The sequence below is a fragment of the Anastrepha obliqua genome, chromosome 4 (genome assembly GCF_027943255.1).
Source record: "Anastrepha obliqua isolate idAnaObli1 chromosome 4, idAnaObli1_1.0, whole genome shotgun sequence".
In the NCBI taxonomy this organism is placed as follows: domain Eukaryota; kingdom Metazoa; phylum Arthropoda; class Insecta; order Diptera; family Tephritidae; genus Anastrepha; species Anastrepha obliqua.
Window position 1 is genome coordinate 456,787 of NC_072895.1, and position 15,103 is coordinate 471,889.

At 35.8% G+C, this 15,103-nt stretch overlaps 2 protein-coding genes across 2 annotated transcripts in view; both read left to right on the forward strand.

Annotated features, from left to right (window-relative positions):
* LOC129246358 (uncharacterized) overlaps positions 1-15,103 on the forward strand; it is a 108,573-nt gene that overhangs the window by 36,948 nt on the left and 56,522 nt on the right. The gene's annotated exons all lie outside the window — the stretch shown is intronic.
* LOC129244428 (uncharacterized) lies at positions 12,409-14,817 on the forward strand. Its single transcript, XM_054882050.1, has one exon. The coding sequence runs from the start codon at positions 12,752-12,754 to the stop codon at positions 13,103-13,105; it is 354 nt and encodes a 117-aa protein (XP_054738025.1). The 5' UTR covers positions 12,409-12,751; the 3' UTR covers positions 13,106-14,817.

The window sequence follows — 15,103 nt, forward strand, 5'->3', positions numbered from 1 at the left end:
CGCCAAGGCGTTGATTGAGTAAGTACCAAAGAAATATCTTTCTCCACATAAAATACAAAAATTTTTGCTTTGAATGCTACAAAAACTCAGTCAAAAACGAGAAAAAGTTGTGAATGGCAATACAGACCAATTGCTTACGGGTATTGAAACAGCAATTGTTTGATGAGGCAGTAACACTTGAGTGCTTATTGTAGGAATATTTAAGTGTTCAAATTGTGCATACACACATACACCAGTAATTACGCGTCCACATCGCGGCCATAATGGAGGCAATAGAAGTGGAAATATTTGACATAAATTTGTATGCTTCATTTTAAAACTCGCTAGATATCACAGCTTTACTTTTGTAAATGTACTGGAATCTAACAAAAGTTAACAAAAATGGAGCAAGACTCATAATCCCTCATATGAATCTAGAGCAAGTATTGGTACATTTTCAACAGTTTAGAGACTCTTACGCAGCTATAGAAACTGTAAGTCATAAGCTTGATAACTCCAGTCACAATTTCAGTTAGTGACGCCTTTCTCTCTAATTTCTTGATATGTTTCACTAAAGCGAAAGTATAATATTGTTAATATACTCGCACATATTAAAATTTGCGTGTTGTTGAATATTAGGCTGAGCTTTTTCTCCAATTTGTGGTGTTGTTCCTACAGTTGTATGCGGCTTCCGAGCGGCAGATGGTATTTCAGGAGGAAATACACTTCGAGGGTTACCACTATTAGAGAAACCCTTTTTTATCCTTTGGTGTTTCATACCCACAACGAGTCTCCAACCCGGCCCACGGTAAATATTTGAAACCTACTTTAACATCCGCTCTACTAATTTCTTATGAGGTAAAAAATTACGCCATATATCAGTCGAAGTAACTGAACTAAAATTAAACACTACAGAGTCCGGAACTCGAAGTGTAACCAATTAAAAAGGCCATGAATTTAGTTTGGAAAATTACTTTTATTCAATTCGAAATAAAAAATGTGTGAAAATAATACAAAAATAAGAATCAATTTACTTTTGCTCGATATGATCACCTTTGCCCCAATGTGACTTGCAGGTATTTTAGCTCGGATCTTGCTCTCCAAAATGGTGCGAAGAGAATAATTCATCGGATTTAAGTCGGGTGAATTTTAGAGCCATTGTGTGGACGTTATAAAGTTCAGAACGTTGTTTTTTAGCTATCCTTGGTTCACTCGAGCTTTGTGAGACGGTGCCGAGTGCTGTTGAAACGTCCATGGTCTGCCACAGAATTGTTTGTCTGCCCACCGCTTCAAAGCAACCTCCAGAATGCTTTCCCGGAAATATTTCGCATTTATCTCGACGTAGGCTCGATGAAAACGATTGGGGAGCGCCCATCTGCAGTTACAGCGGCCCAACCCATTACCTGTGACGTGTGCTGTCTCCTGATGGTCAATCGATGACCCAAACTCTCGAATGAACGGTCGGTCATATAAACCTTATCGTTTTCGGAGTTTACAAATTGCTCAATTTGAAAAATTTTCTCGTCAGAAAACACAATGTTCGGAAATTGACCGCTTTCGGCCAAGCGAAGTCTCAAGTCTGACATGTTGCTGCTTTGGTGTGAGATCATGCGCCTTTTGGATCTTATAAGGCTTGACTTTGAGATTATTTTTTAGTATGCCATTTGATTGGTACTTCGTCGGGGATTTCGCTCAAGTTGTTTCTTTACTTTTTGTTAACAGTACTCTGGATTGTAATTTAGCCAACTAACAGACAGCTGATCAGCGTACATAAGCTACGCGAGCGGTCTGAAGTTGGTTAACTTCAAGTGTCGGACCCTGTAGGTCGTAATAGGCAGAAGGTGGCGCCTGGCCAATAACAGACCGTTTTCCGGGTCTCAGCGAATTTGACAGAATCAGTTGATAAGCTGATGTAATTGGAGTCACTAAGCGATTTTTTTACGAAAAAAAAAACAAATAATGTCACTTCATTGCCATGTGAAAAAGGACTGAATGGACGAGTGTGTGAATGCATGTGGACGAATGGTGCAGAATTCGGAAGCCCCGAAGCCCCCGTGACAAACCGAAATTCCCCTCATAATTTTCTTTCTCAATATGGTTGTTGGTCAAACCCTGTAATCTAAGAGCCTTGATGTTTCTGATCTTCCACTTACTTTCGCTTACTCTTGTTCTTCTTTTATATTCGTATTCGATCAAATGTTATACCAGTAGATCGTATATTAATTACTGTTGTAATAAAATTTACTGCTCCTAGAATTGATGAAATTCCAGCTAAATGTAATGAAAAAATGGCTAAATCTACTGAAGCTCCTCCATGAGCGATTAGAGATGATAATGGAGGATAAACAGTTCATCCTGTACCAGCTCCGTTTTCTACTATACTACTTACTAGTAATAGTGTAAGAGAAGGAGGTAATAATCAAAATCTTATATTATTTATTCGTGGGAATGCTATATCAGGTGCTCCTAATATCAAAGGTACTAATCAATTTCCAAATCCTCCAATTATAATAGGTATTAAAAAGCTGTTCCATGCATCCTTCTCAAAAACCTACGCAGCCGACACATCGAAGTTAATATTTGTCCTTCAGAAAAAAGCTTTGAATCGGTGTATATGTCATTGAAATTGAACGAAAAACGATTATATGGATGATAATTATAATCAGGTACAGATTAGCATGTTTCTCTTTATCAATCTGTTATGGTTCGATTGTGAATCAGGTGTCGACTATATTTGTGTCGGTCATTCTTGTTGCATGGTACACTATAATTATTCCAATGGCAACCCTTATTTGGTTACCCGATCTACGCACAGCCCCACATCCCTAGCTAGAGAAGACATCTTTTTACCCAGGCTAATTGATTAGTGGCCGTCGTAACCGAATGGGTTTGTGCGTGAGTACTATTCGGAATTCAGAGAGAGAACGTTGGTTCGAATCTCGGTGAAACACCAAAATTAAGATAAAGTTTTTTCTAATAGCGGTCGCCCCTCGGCAGGCAATGGCAAACCTCCGAGTGTATTTCTGCCATGAAAAAGCTCCTCATAAAAATATTCGCTTTTCGGAGTCGGCTTGAAACTGTAGGTCCCTCCATTTGTGAACCAACATCAAGACGCACACCACAAATAGGAGGAGTAGCTCGGCCAAACCCCCAAAAAGGGTGTACGCGCCGATTATATATATATATAATTGATTTTAGGAGTAATAATCCCTATATATTTTGGAAACATAGAATGGGTACCATATTTCCTTTTTATTGTTATTTATGGCAAATCTAGCATAATATTGAATTGCTAAAAAAAAATTGTTTAAACAAAAAAAATTAATACAAAACGTCAATCTGTATAAAAAGAAAATCTTTAATTTGACTACAGTCCACAAAATTCGCCTCAACATCTGTTTCGAAGATGTGTTTTTGTGTTATTGACGTTTTCCTTTATTTTGTTTTTGTAACAGCATTGATTACCTGGGCGGGAAGTTTGCCGCAATAACGTGAACAAGGAGCCACAATTGCCAATTTTGTGTCATTATGCCTCTAATCATCTAAAACCACAATTTAAACATTTTGCTTCCTTTCGTTTATATCTGCATTTATTAAGTAGCTACTGCATGCATGTTAAACTTACTTAATGTATTGTAAGTAGCTCATTTGTTTTCTCATGTGTCTCACCTGCGTGTTTTGTATCTCGCAGCAACCTTTTTGTTTTACTTAAAAATAAAAATAAAAAAAATTTATTGGTATTTGAATTCATCGCGTCAAGTCGTCTTTATGCAATTATTGGGAATTTGAGTTGGTCAAACTCCAATGCGGCGAAAGCGAAAACTATTAAGGAGCGGATTTAATTCCTCATTTCACCTTTCAACTAAATCCTATGCATGTTTAATGATAAAATCACCATCCAAAAAAAAATCGGTGCTCACTTTTATACGGGTGAGTACTCGTATATGTACATACTTATATGGGCAAATAATTTGTTTTGTTTTTGCCTCGTTCGCACTTATCCATTCAGTGTGTTTGTCTCTTCATACGAGTGTACCTTTGTGAGTGTTTTCCCCGTCAAAATTATGAAACACATATGGCTTTTACGGCTTCCGCCTTAATGCTGCTATTACAGCTTATTTGCTTTTTGTTCATTTTTTCCTATTTCCAAGTGCTTTATCGTAAAAATAGCAAACGTCAACCGATCAATTGACAGTCCACCTAAGCGCCCGAATAAGTTTACACTATAGTGAGAAGTGTGGGGAGGAGACCTGAGTTTTGGTATTAGATAACAAAATTCGTGCCACATGTTAACGCCTTTGATAACACTGGTTTACAAATCAATAATAATTTGCTTACCCGAGCATTTTTATATTTATATCTTAAGAACTGGGTAAAAAAGTATTTTCGAAAATCAAGCTCTTGCATTTTATTTAGATTTATATTTATTACAATGTAAATCGAAATTTTTCATATTTTTAATATACAAAACTATTTATTTGTTGGAAAATTCTAGTTTTAATGAAAAATGAAGCAGAAACAAAATATGGCATATTTAATTACTTTTAACTTTATATATCGCTTGTTCGATCATTTAATGTATTCTCGGATATTTTCAATTTTTATGATCTACAATTTTTTCTTTAATTCAAGACAGTTATTTGGTGATATCTCCAAAACTATACGACAGAAAAATATAAATAAATAATTGGCGCATACACTTCTGTTAGATGTTTGGGTGAGCTCCTCCTCCTACTTGTGGCGTGCGTCTTGATGTTGTTCCGCACGGCAAATGGTTTTTTAAGAGGAGCTCTTTGACAAACAAATACTATCTACATTTTCGGATGGATGGTTTGGTTCTTGAGTTTTTTAGCTGTAAACTATTATAATTTGCTAATTAAATTGTAACTACCTTAGCTTGTGAGCACTTCATAAAAATGTATTGTGTCTACGCTCAAGGGGAAGTCTAAATAAGTTAGCTTTTGGAATTGTGTCTCCTTCCAGGCAGACCAACATTGGCTTCCGCCCGCTTTGGCAGCCATGCATACAAAAGGTGTAAAAATGATCGCCGGATATCCAATAAGTACAAGAAAGCACATAGATAAATAAGCAATTTTAATTTTACTGATTTCACTAGTTTTTATGTATCGGTTCTTCTTCTCCTCCATCGGTTATTTTGACTTGTTTTTAAATTCTTTATCAAAATATCTACCAAATATAAAGCGTTGCCACAGAAAGTTCCCTAAAAATTAGAACAAAAAAAAACCAAAGCTTCAAAATAAGATTTTAAAGTTGAAAAAAAAAAAATTGTTTGTTTCCAAAAAAATCGTAATTCAAAGATACCTCCAATGAAGCACAAACTTCAATCACAAATTCGTTTGCTAAGCCATATAGGTATGAGTTTTCAAACAACCTACGTATAAAATACTTGGAAAAAAATACGTAACTAGCATTAGACAATTCAGACATTAGCATATAAATTTAGGTTATTTTATTAGTATAAATGTATGAATGTATGCCACTTTTAAGATAACGGAGTTTTCTTTTATTATTTTATTTATTCCGCCCTGTGTCAGGGCTGCCAAATTTTCGTTTACTTTTCTCAGCATGTTTCCGCAAACTGTTGTACTCGCACCATGCAAATGTTGGGCATTTCTACTCTCTACAAAATGTGAACGTGAGCGTTATTCAGCTGGTTTTTGTTTATATGGGTACGCAAGTTCGTTAAAACTGTACGGAAACTTAAATTATTATAGAAAAATGAGAGTAATTGATTCAATATCATTAATTCATGTTAATTTTTTCTGTTTTATTGTCATATGAAATATGCATTTTAAATAGTTTTCAGTTCGTAATATTTCATTATATGTTTCTACATATTAATAAAATAATGTGTAAAATTTGCCATGCAGGTTTAATTGAGAACCATATGTGAATCTCATCGCTGCAGAACTCGTAAGAAATAATTGTTTTTCCTGACTTATTAAGTCAGCTGAACTTGTTTTCCTTTGATGTTGCAACTGAAGAGAGGCGCCACAGTTTTCTACCGACTCTGAACGACAGATGGTTTTTGTAAGGTTTGCCATTGGTTGTATAGGTGACCTCCTTAAAAATACTTTTTCTATAATTTGAGGTTTGATACCCTTAACGAATGTTAGTAGCGCACAATTAGAGATACATATCACAGCCGCACTTTAAACAAAAAGCAATACTGCGTCCATAAGTGAGCAAGCAACGATTACGATTACTTTTTTTTCACTTACTTTTTTTTGAAAAATGTCAATATTCCGAAAAAGGTGTCTATACACCCAACTTTTTACGTTTTTAAAATGGTAGCACCGAAAATAGTGACGCAAAAAAACAAAGCAGACCTTTTTTCCACTGCAAAAAATGTTTCAATTTGCATCCAAATATTAGTCTCTTTCCCCTTTAAAGTAATTATTTCTTGAAGGATTAATCCACGCAGCAGCATAATACTGAAAAAATTGTTCACCACAGCTAAAATCGGGGTACTTAGGTAGATAGTTTTAATAGATCGAGCAGACCGATTTTTCGACACATCAAAAAAACGTTGTTAGGAGTGAAATGGAAACTGGGTATTACGTTAAACGTTGTTTTAAAAACCAAAAGGGCTATTAGCAAATTTTAGAATATGAAACTAGAAATTTCGAGTCGAACACAGCTGCAGATTGTGTGCATAGCCACCTCACTTTGACCTTCATTAAACGAAAATGTAGAGGTTCTATATAATTTTTTATCGCTTCATGTTTTTCTTTCTTACCATTTCTGTCACTCCATTTGAAATTAGGATAGCCTGTCTTCATAAATTTTAATCGCGGACATTTTGCAAAACTTGCGACTTAAACTTTCAATTTGAACGTTACCCCTCACCTCTGCTAACTTTTCTTCTGACCAACAGAAGTGTCCAACAAAACGGTAGTCTGTCAACTGCGAAATGCCATACATTAGAACGGAAGTGGCGAATTGAAATTCAGCAAAGGTGTAGTCGTAGTATAACAGAAAATTCCAAACAGATATACGTACATATGTACATGCAGAGGAGTCTCATACGGATTGGTTTACCTTTCAGAACATATGAAGAAGAAATAAAAGTGTAAATTCTAGAATATGGAGGTCTGAGTAAATGAGCAATTCACTTGAATAAATCAGCACAAAGCTTTTCAGAGAATAAAAGCCACATGCATTATAAAACAATTTTCTACATTCTTTTGTAACTCATTTGCACTGTAGTTATATGTACATATATGAATGTCTAAGTTAACTATAAAACTATACTTTTTTATTGTTACTACGACTCTTTGAAAAGCAAACCCTCTTTTTGTCAATATCGTTTCTCTTCATTCATTCAAATATGTACGGGCACTAGGGAGTTCAGCGGCTGTTACATTGAGCCAACGAATAGATTATGCATAATTTGTTTAACTTTTTTTTGTGAATATGCATTAGTACTTGTATGCATATTTGAAGAGGAATTTATGTATGAAAGTAGGCACTCTCTCCACTTAACCGCCATCGAGAATTTTAGGTTAATTTGTCAGCATATGTTCGATCGCATACAAAAATGATATGCGCAGACGCACCCTACTTGTTGTAAAACACCTGTCACTGCGATCGATCAGCAATGCGAGACTTGATTGGCAGTTGCACATAAACAGTGAACGCGAAGTGTGAGTACGGTTATTTGTATATAAAAAAGGTATATGCATATATCTTTGATGGCAAATAAAGTTTAAAAATCGATAAAATAAAGTTAAAGTGAAATATGTACAGGAATTGTCATGACGGTGCGCATTGAATTTTTCGCATTCCCTGGCCCACGTTTTGCTCTGCGCTCAAGGAGGTGATATACTAAGCAACATTTTTAGTGAAAAATTAAAAAAATTCTGAAGAATAGTTATAGTAACATCTGGCACAAGCAACTTATAAAAATAGAGTTTTAATTCATATTCAGCACTTCTTGTTTGATGATTATTCCATAAAATTAAAGTGTCAACTTCCTAATCTGAAACAAAAATACAACAGTTTTCCGATTTATCGAACACAATAATTGTCAAACGCTAAGCGGTTTGGGAGAAGTTTCAAATTTAAAACCTTATTCTGTCACCAAACACTCTGTACCTACATACATATGTACATACATACATATGGCCTCAGTAAATAAAATTAGGTTGTTCATTATAAGCGGTTTTAAATAATAGAATTGAATGTTCGCTAAATCGGGGCCGTGCTTTATATACATATGTACATATTCAGGCAATCACTGATCATACCCTTTTCCGACATTTGCCGACCGGTCGTTTAATTTTCATGAAACATAAGTTGTGTTAGTTCCACCTTCTTTCAATTTTTTAAAGAGCTTAAGTTCGAGTAATGAGTTAATTTCGCATTGAGTGAATCAATCAAATATTATTCAAGCATTAATAGTCATCCATTATTAGCATTACATGTAGAAGGATTCAATTCAGGGGACAGAAACTCGCCCCATTACCCCCTTTTTGCTTAACCGGTGGCAGTTGCACAATTTCCATACAGCACAGAATTGGTTTGTAGTATTTAAAATGAATAAAAAATAAGTGCAAGCTATAAAAAGAGAACAATGGGAAGTACCGCTTTACGAAGTCGGCAGCTTAAATGCTGTGGCAACAAGTAAACTTCTCACTTCATTACAAACCAGTATTGGCATATTAGATGTTTGGTAACAAGTGAAATTTTGTACTGAAGTTGACCAACATTTTTCTAATTTATGATTTTCTAGCTAACCTGAAGAAAAAAGAAAGTGTCAAATGACATACTCCATCGTAAAGTGAGCCGTCTAGAATGTAAATTATGTTCTGGGTTTTCTATTACCAAAAGAATTTCTAGGCCACAACGTTGGTCTGATCACAATTCAAGCAAGCAAATATGTAGTGCGCAAACTTTAGGATGCATACTTTTAGGCGTTCGCTATATATGTTTGTATGAAAGCAATAGTAATAAATGATGTGGCTTGTAGTTAGCAGTGACTACACATTAAAGTACTTTCTTTTACGATGTTTTACGTTTACATTTTTTTCTTCCGTCTCATTTACTGACCTCCATAAGTTGAGTTAAGACTTCCTACTCTCATTTCGTATATTTTAACACATTGACGCCCGGGAACGATATTTCTCGTTTTCATTAAACATTTGTAGGTGACTGGGAACGAGACTTCTCGTTTTGGTAATAAACATAATTCAATAACAATAACAATTCATTACTCTGACTGAATAAAAAAAGATTTCTTCAAATATATATTTTATTTCAAAAAGTTTTCCAAATTTTATTACACGTCTCCCAAAGTAATTTTCAGGTCTAAAATCACCGGTCTTCTAGTAAACTTCAGCAAAATATTACCGTGCGGAAATGTGTTAAGATATTGAGCGGACCCTTATAGATAAATTTTGATATTTACCATTGAATTGTAATACCTATTGCTCTGCTGGGCAATCTTCTACAAGTTTTATGACTAGATGCGTGTCAAGAGTTTTAATTGAAATACTTGTATTATATGTACTGTGTTTTGTATAAAGGTGATTACTATCAACTATTCATAATTTCTATCAAATCGTTTATAATAGATTTGTATAATTTGTACGTGCCGCTTGGTGGTCATGTAACTCGCCTTAGTGATCCAAGAAGATTTGGTATCAGTGATTGAATAATACATAACAATATTGACAAAAGCGGAGCATATGCCAGAAACACAGGTCAATATAGCGGCAATCATATCAGCGCGAGATACCGAGGATGCCAGGAAGAAGGTAAACCAAGTGATGTTAAGGAGCCAATTATGGCTTGAGGAACGTGGCCTGAAGCTCGCCAAAAGTAAGATCGAAGTAATCTTGATGAGACGACGCCAAATGCCACCCGAGGTCAGCATGCAACTAAACGACACATTCCTAGTAACTCACAAAGCGGATAAATACCTGGTCGTTCAACTCGTTCTGGGCCCAAAAACGGCACGCGGCTACTAAAGCCGCGACGATCACGGGAATGCTGAACAGATTAATGGCGCACATCGCACAAGAAGGTTGATCATGGCCACCACAAATGCAATACTCCTGTACGGCAGCGAAATATGGGGAGATTCGCTAAACTTTAAAACCAAGCGAAAAAACACGCCACCACTAATGCCGTGGAACGGAGATGACAAACCATGCAGCGGTCACAAAGCCGATGGGACACTAAATCGAGTGGCTGATGGACGGCGAATCTGATTCCTACATTGGGTAAATGGCTGCAAAGGAACTGCGAGAAAGTGAGCTATTCCATGACTCAGTTCCAATCGGACCACGGATACTTCCGGAAATATCTAAGTATACGGCATGCGTGAAGTAAGTTACCCCAGGTGCATATACTGCGAAGCACCCAACGGTGACGCTGAACACACGTTCTTTCATTGCAACAGATGGCTCGTGGAAAGAGATGATCTGAGGGAGCAGATTGGCGACATCGCGCCGACCAATGTGTTGGAAGAGAAGAAGACGAGCCTATAGCATGAAGCTGGCTACCAGCATGGTGGACCCTGACATGGGTGAACAGAACTGGTCCATTTCATGGACGTCGTTCTGGGCCCACCCGAAATAATACAGAAGGAACTCCCGGATAGAGGAGAAGGGATTGTTTTAGTGGCCACACCATACGACACAGTAGACGGCGGTCGCTGTAACTGTGAAATCATTCTAAACCCTACCTTACCCACCACAAAACAAAAAAATGGCCAGCAAGAAATCTGTGTGCTTTCTTGCATATTTGAGTACTTTACACATAAAAAAAGCTGGAATTAGTCAACATTTTCAAATTACTGTTCCAATTAGGAGGGGACATACTCAAAATAATGATTTTTATCAAACGGGGTACTACGATGAGAAATCTGCCAATAGCACCACATACTACCACCTAGAAAATGACTAACCAACCACATTTTTTTGATTTAAAAGGAATACAGTTTTGGCTGGATCAGAATTAATAGATTACACAACTCAAGATAATTCTTTAATGTTAAGCTAGACATTTGCGATGCCATGACAATATGTTCGGTTGTTAATTAATTAATAACTATTTCTTGAGAACGATTTTCTAATACCCCACGAACAAAATTAAAGCAAAATAAACAATGAGTAATGCAAAAACAAGAGAAAAAACGTAAGCATCTCACTCTATGCATACACAAGAATACCTACGTACATAACATAGTACGTATGCTTATGTATACGAGGAAATCGACTTGTCTGCCCAACAGGTTCAGCTGCTTTAATGACATGAAATTTTAATATTATTGAAGAAACAAGGAAGCTATTTACTCACACTGGATTTACAAATACACACTCCGTGCCAAAATTATAAACGCACAAAAGTTAAATAATATATTTGGTTGTATTTGTGTATGTGGGCATTTTTTTTTTCTATATTATTGGATAAGTTTATGAAGAGACAATAGGGTACGCAAACATTGAAAAAATAAATAAATGGTGCGTACACTTCTGTTAGCTGTTTGGTCGAGCACCTCGTATTTGTGGCATGCCTCCTGATGCTATTTCAAATGGTTTTTATGAGGACCTTTTTCGTGGAAGAAATACACTCGGAGCCTTGCCATTGCCTGCTGAGGGCAACCGCTATAAGAAAATTCTTTTTCATTTTGCTGTTTCATGCACATTTTCGAATGGTAGTCACTCACTAATCCATTCGCCTACGGCGGCAAATATTACTATTGAAAAGTATAAGATCGCCGTTTAGTTGTCAAGTGCTTTTTATTCCAATACTTCTTGTCAGAAAAGGCAACTCATAATAGGATTCGATAAAATTATGGCTGTGCGAAGAAAAGAGTAAAATTGTTTTATGATAATCTCAGCTGTCGTCCAGTCGCCTTGTGAGTTTTGGTTACATCACTCGGGTCTTAAAAAATTGGGCATGACACAAAATTTCACTAAATAGTCGCCTTATTTCACGAAATTAAACCAAAATGTACGGATTTTGGAACAGTAATATTTATAACTTTTCTTCATTTATAATCTTGACTCGGGGTGTATTTTTTTCATATAAAATTTAAAACAATGAGGATACACACCAATGTCAGTAGGCATATGTATGGGGCTTGAACTATATATTAACTACTTATTCCACAAAATTATTTTCCAATACATATTCCATTTTTTGGTAAAAATTTGTTAGAAAAGCCTTCCAAATACAAATTTTATATAAACAATCAGCGGTCCCATACCAGCAAGCTTACAAAACAATGCTCGCCACTTTTACTTCTGTGCACCTTCACTTACCTCACAAACACGTTTGTAATTTACGCGCCATCACATAAAGTAAGCGAGCGTGATTTGCAAATTGACAATCAAAACAAAAAAGGCAGCGCAAAACAAAACACGTTTGTTGCTTAAGCTCCAGCGCTTGCCGATCCAATCATTTTCTGGCTGCACGGCTCAGAGTAAACTCAATTTAATCCAGTGGGCACTGTGAAAACCACTTTTGTGCGAGAAAGTCATTGTGTGCTGGCGAGCGCGTGAAAGCAGCAGGCAAATGTGAAAACAAACAAACGAATACTTTTTGTGGTAAAAATGCGAGTACTTGGCGAAAAAGAATAAATAAATAGCTAAAAAATATATCAACGCCGATCGGAAAAGAATGACCTAAACATCATTGACGGTATTCCCGTTTAATCTATTTGGAATCATTTAAGATCGGACGCTTCTGCTACAACAACAGAGCAAATTAGAAGCAACAATAATAATAACCACTTATCATCATGATACTCATCTCTACGCTAATCGGCAACTGGGAAAAACTAACAATCAGCGGTCATGCCAATCTGGTGGTGCTGATGTTTCTCTTCATGGTTTGCGCCTTTGAAGTGGTCCTGCTGAAGTTGACCACTACCGGCTCCAGCACAGTCAACGTATTTGGGCGCAGCGATGCGGATGATGATGATTCGAGTGAGTACGAGGAGGATATTTACTATGAAGACTTGCGCAACAATTATGAACACTGGGCTCGAAGGCAAATGCGTTATCGGCATCGAATACAGCGGCAGGAACAGGAAATGCTGCATCAATTTTATGCACAACAACAGCAACGACGACAAGAAGCAAATATTTGCTAGAAAAAAGAATAGAGTGCATTTGGATGGTCGAAAAATACGAAGTATTATATAAAACAAAGAAGTAGAACAGTGGGTAGAACATAACAGTGCTGAAGAACATAAAAATCGACTGAACAAGCTAATATTTAAATTGCGTAATTTAAAATTAAAACAATAAGTTAAGATATAATTATGAAAATCATGAATGTTTAAAAAAGAAATCTAGAAATTTTGTAATGTGCAACTTGTATGCATGACAAGCGCATAGAAATGAAAGAGTTCATGAAAAATAGTTAAAGTGATAAAGCGCATTTAATGGCACATAATAAGATACTTTCTGGGTATTTATTATTAACCTTTTCGGTTCACTATTTATTGCATTTTTATTTTGTAATATTTTACTTTACATGATTTCTTAAACAAATTTTGTTTTTGTATAAATCCACAAAGTAATGAGCAAACTTAAGTAAAGACGTATTTACATTTAACCAACCACATTTAAACATTTGAGAATTGCAATTAAATGGAAATATTTTTTTTGTTTTTTCTCAATATTGTGCTGTATTTTAATTGATAAGTCACACGGGAGGGCTTCGCAAATAATCTCATAAACTATTTCAAAAACCTTCAGAATAATCATATTCTCCCTACCAAACATATTTTAACAGCGAAAAATATATTAATTAATTAATATATAATTATATACCCTCGCACATTTTAGTAAAATGCGTGTTTATTTTCGGCATTAATCAAACTCATAGACAATGCTTACTTTGCAACATCAGATGAACGGACGAAAAAGTGTGCGTGGTGTTTCACGATGTCAATATATTATATTAAAAATCATCTAATAAGATGGTGAGCAAGAAGTATCCCATGTTTGGGCGAGTTTTATAAAGTCGTTATCAAGATCGAAGCGGCCGCCATAGCCGAATGAGATGGTCCGTGACTATCATCGGGAAGTGCACAGGTTCGAAACCCGGGCACAAACAGGAATTGATAGAAAAAGATTTTTTTTCTAATAATGCCTTCCCCTCGACAGATAATGGCAAACCACCTGATGTATTTCTGCCACGACTGCCATTTACTGTTCACAGGCGGAGACGCACACCCCAAATAGGAGGAGAAGCTCGACCAACCAGCCAACAAAGGATGTAAACGCGAATTATGTATATATATATATGTATATGTATATATATGGGCCAATATATCAGCCAATAACCACGTCCGTTTTGCTTGCTTCGCTTTATTTTTCTTGAGCTCATTATTTATACCAAATTTGAGTAATTTTGGTTCATTTATAACAAAGCAGACGTGGTTATTGACCGATTTCACCCATTTTTAATACTAGACTACCTTGGCCAATGAGTGACCATGTTTTATTCAAGAATATTAATCGTTGCTCAATTTATCGCACCCACGGCAAATACATCAGATAAAAGTGGTTCTGCACGAAAATACTTAAATTAAACTAAAATGTTGAGAGGTTAGAGACTTAAACATAAAATTAGTTGGTAATTCGTGGTTAAGCAGTGAATTTTTGTAGACGGAATCCAGATAAAAAAATATAAATAATATAAACTTAAAATAAGATCTTTGTAAAAAATAAACACTCTTTCTTAAGAATTCTTAGTGCAAATGAGTGTTGAGACTACAAGAAAGAACTGGATTGTATCTTGAGAGGCATAAACCATATAAAGGGAATTTTCCAAAACACCACTTCATATATTACTGTACTGTAACATATAACCTCTATAAAAAATAATATTCTATGGAGTTTCTAACGCTTTTCCACAGTTTTTTTATTTATTTTTTTGTCGGTCGGGACGGTATCAGTCGCCACTTGCCACTTAAAACATTAGAAAACGTTGGAAATTTCTTTGCAATAACTGAGTTGTATAAACACATTTGCTTGGAAATGAATATAAAACATTGAATAACTCCTGTTCAAGTAGTTTGTTGAGCGCAACCATTTCCGCATTCAAATTATTCAACACGAACTGCGCTGCTGCTATTGAG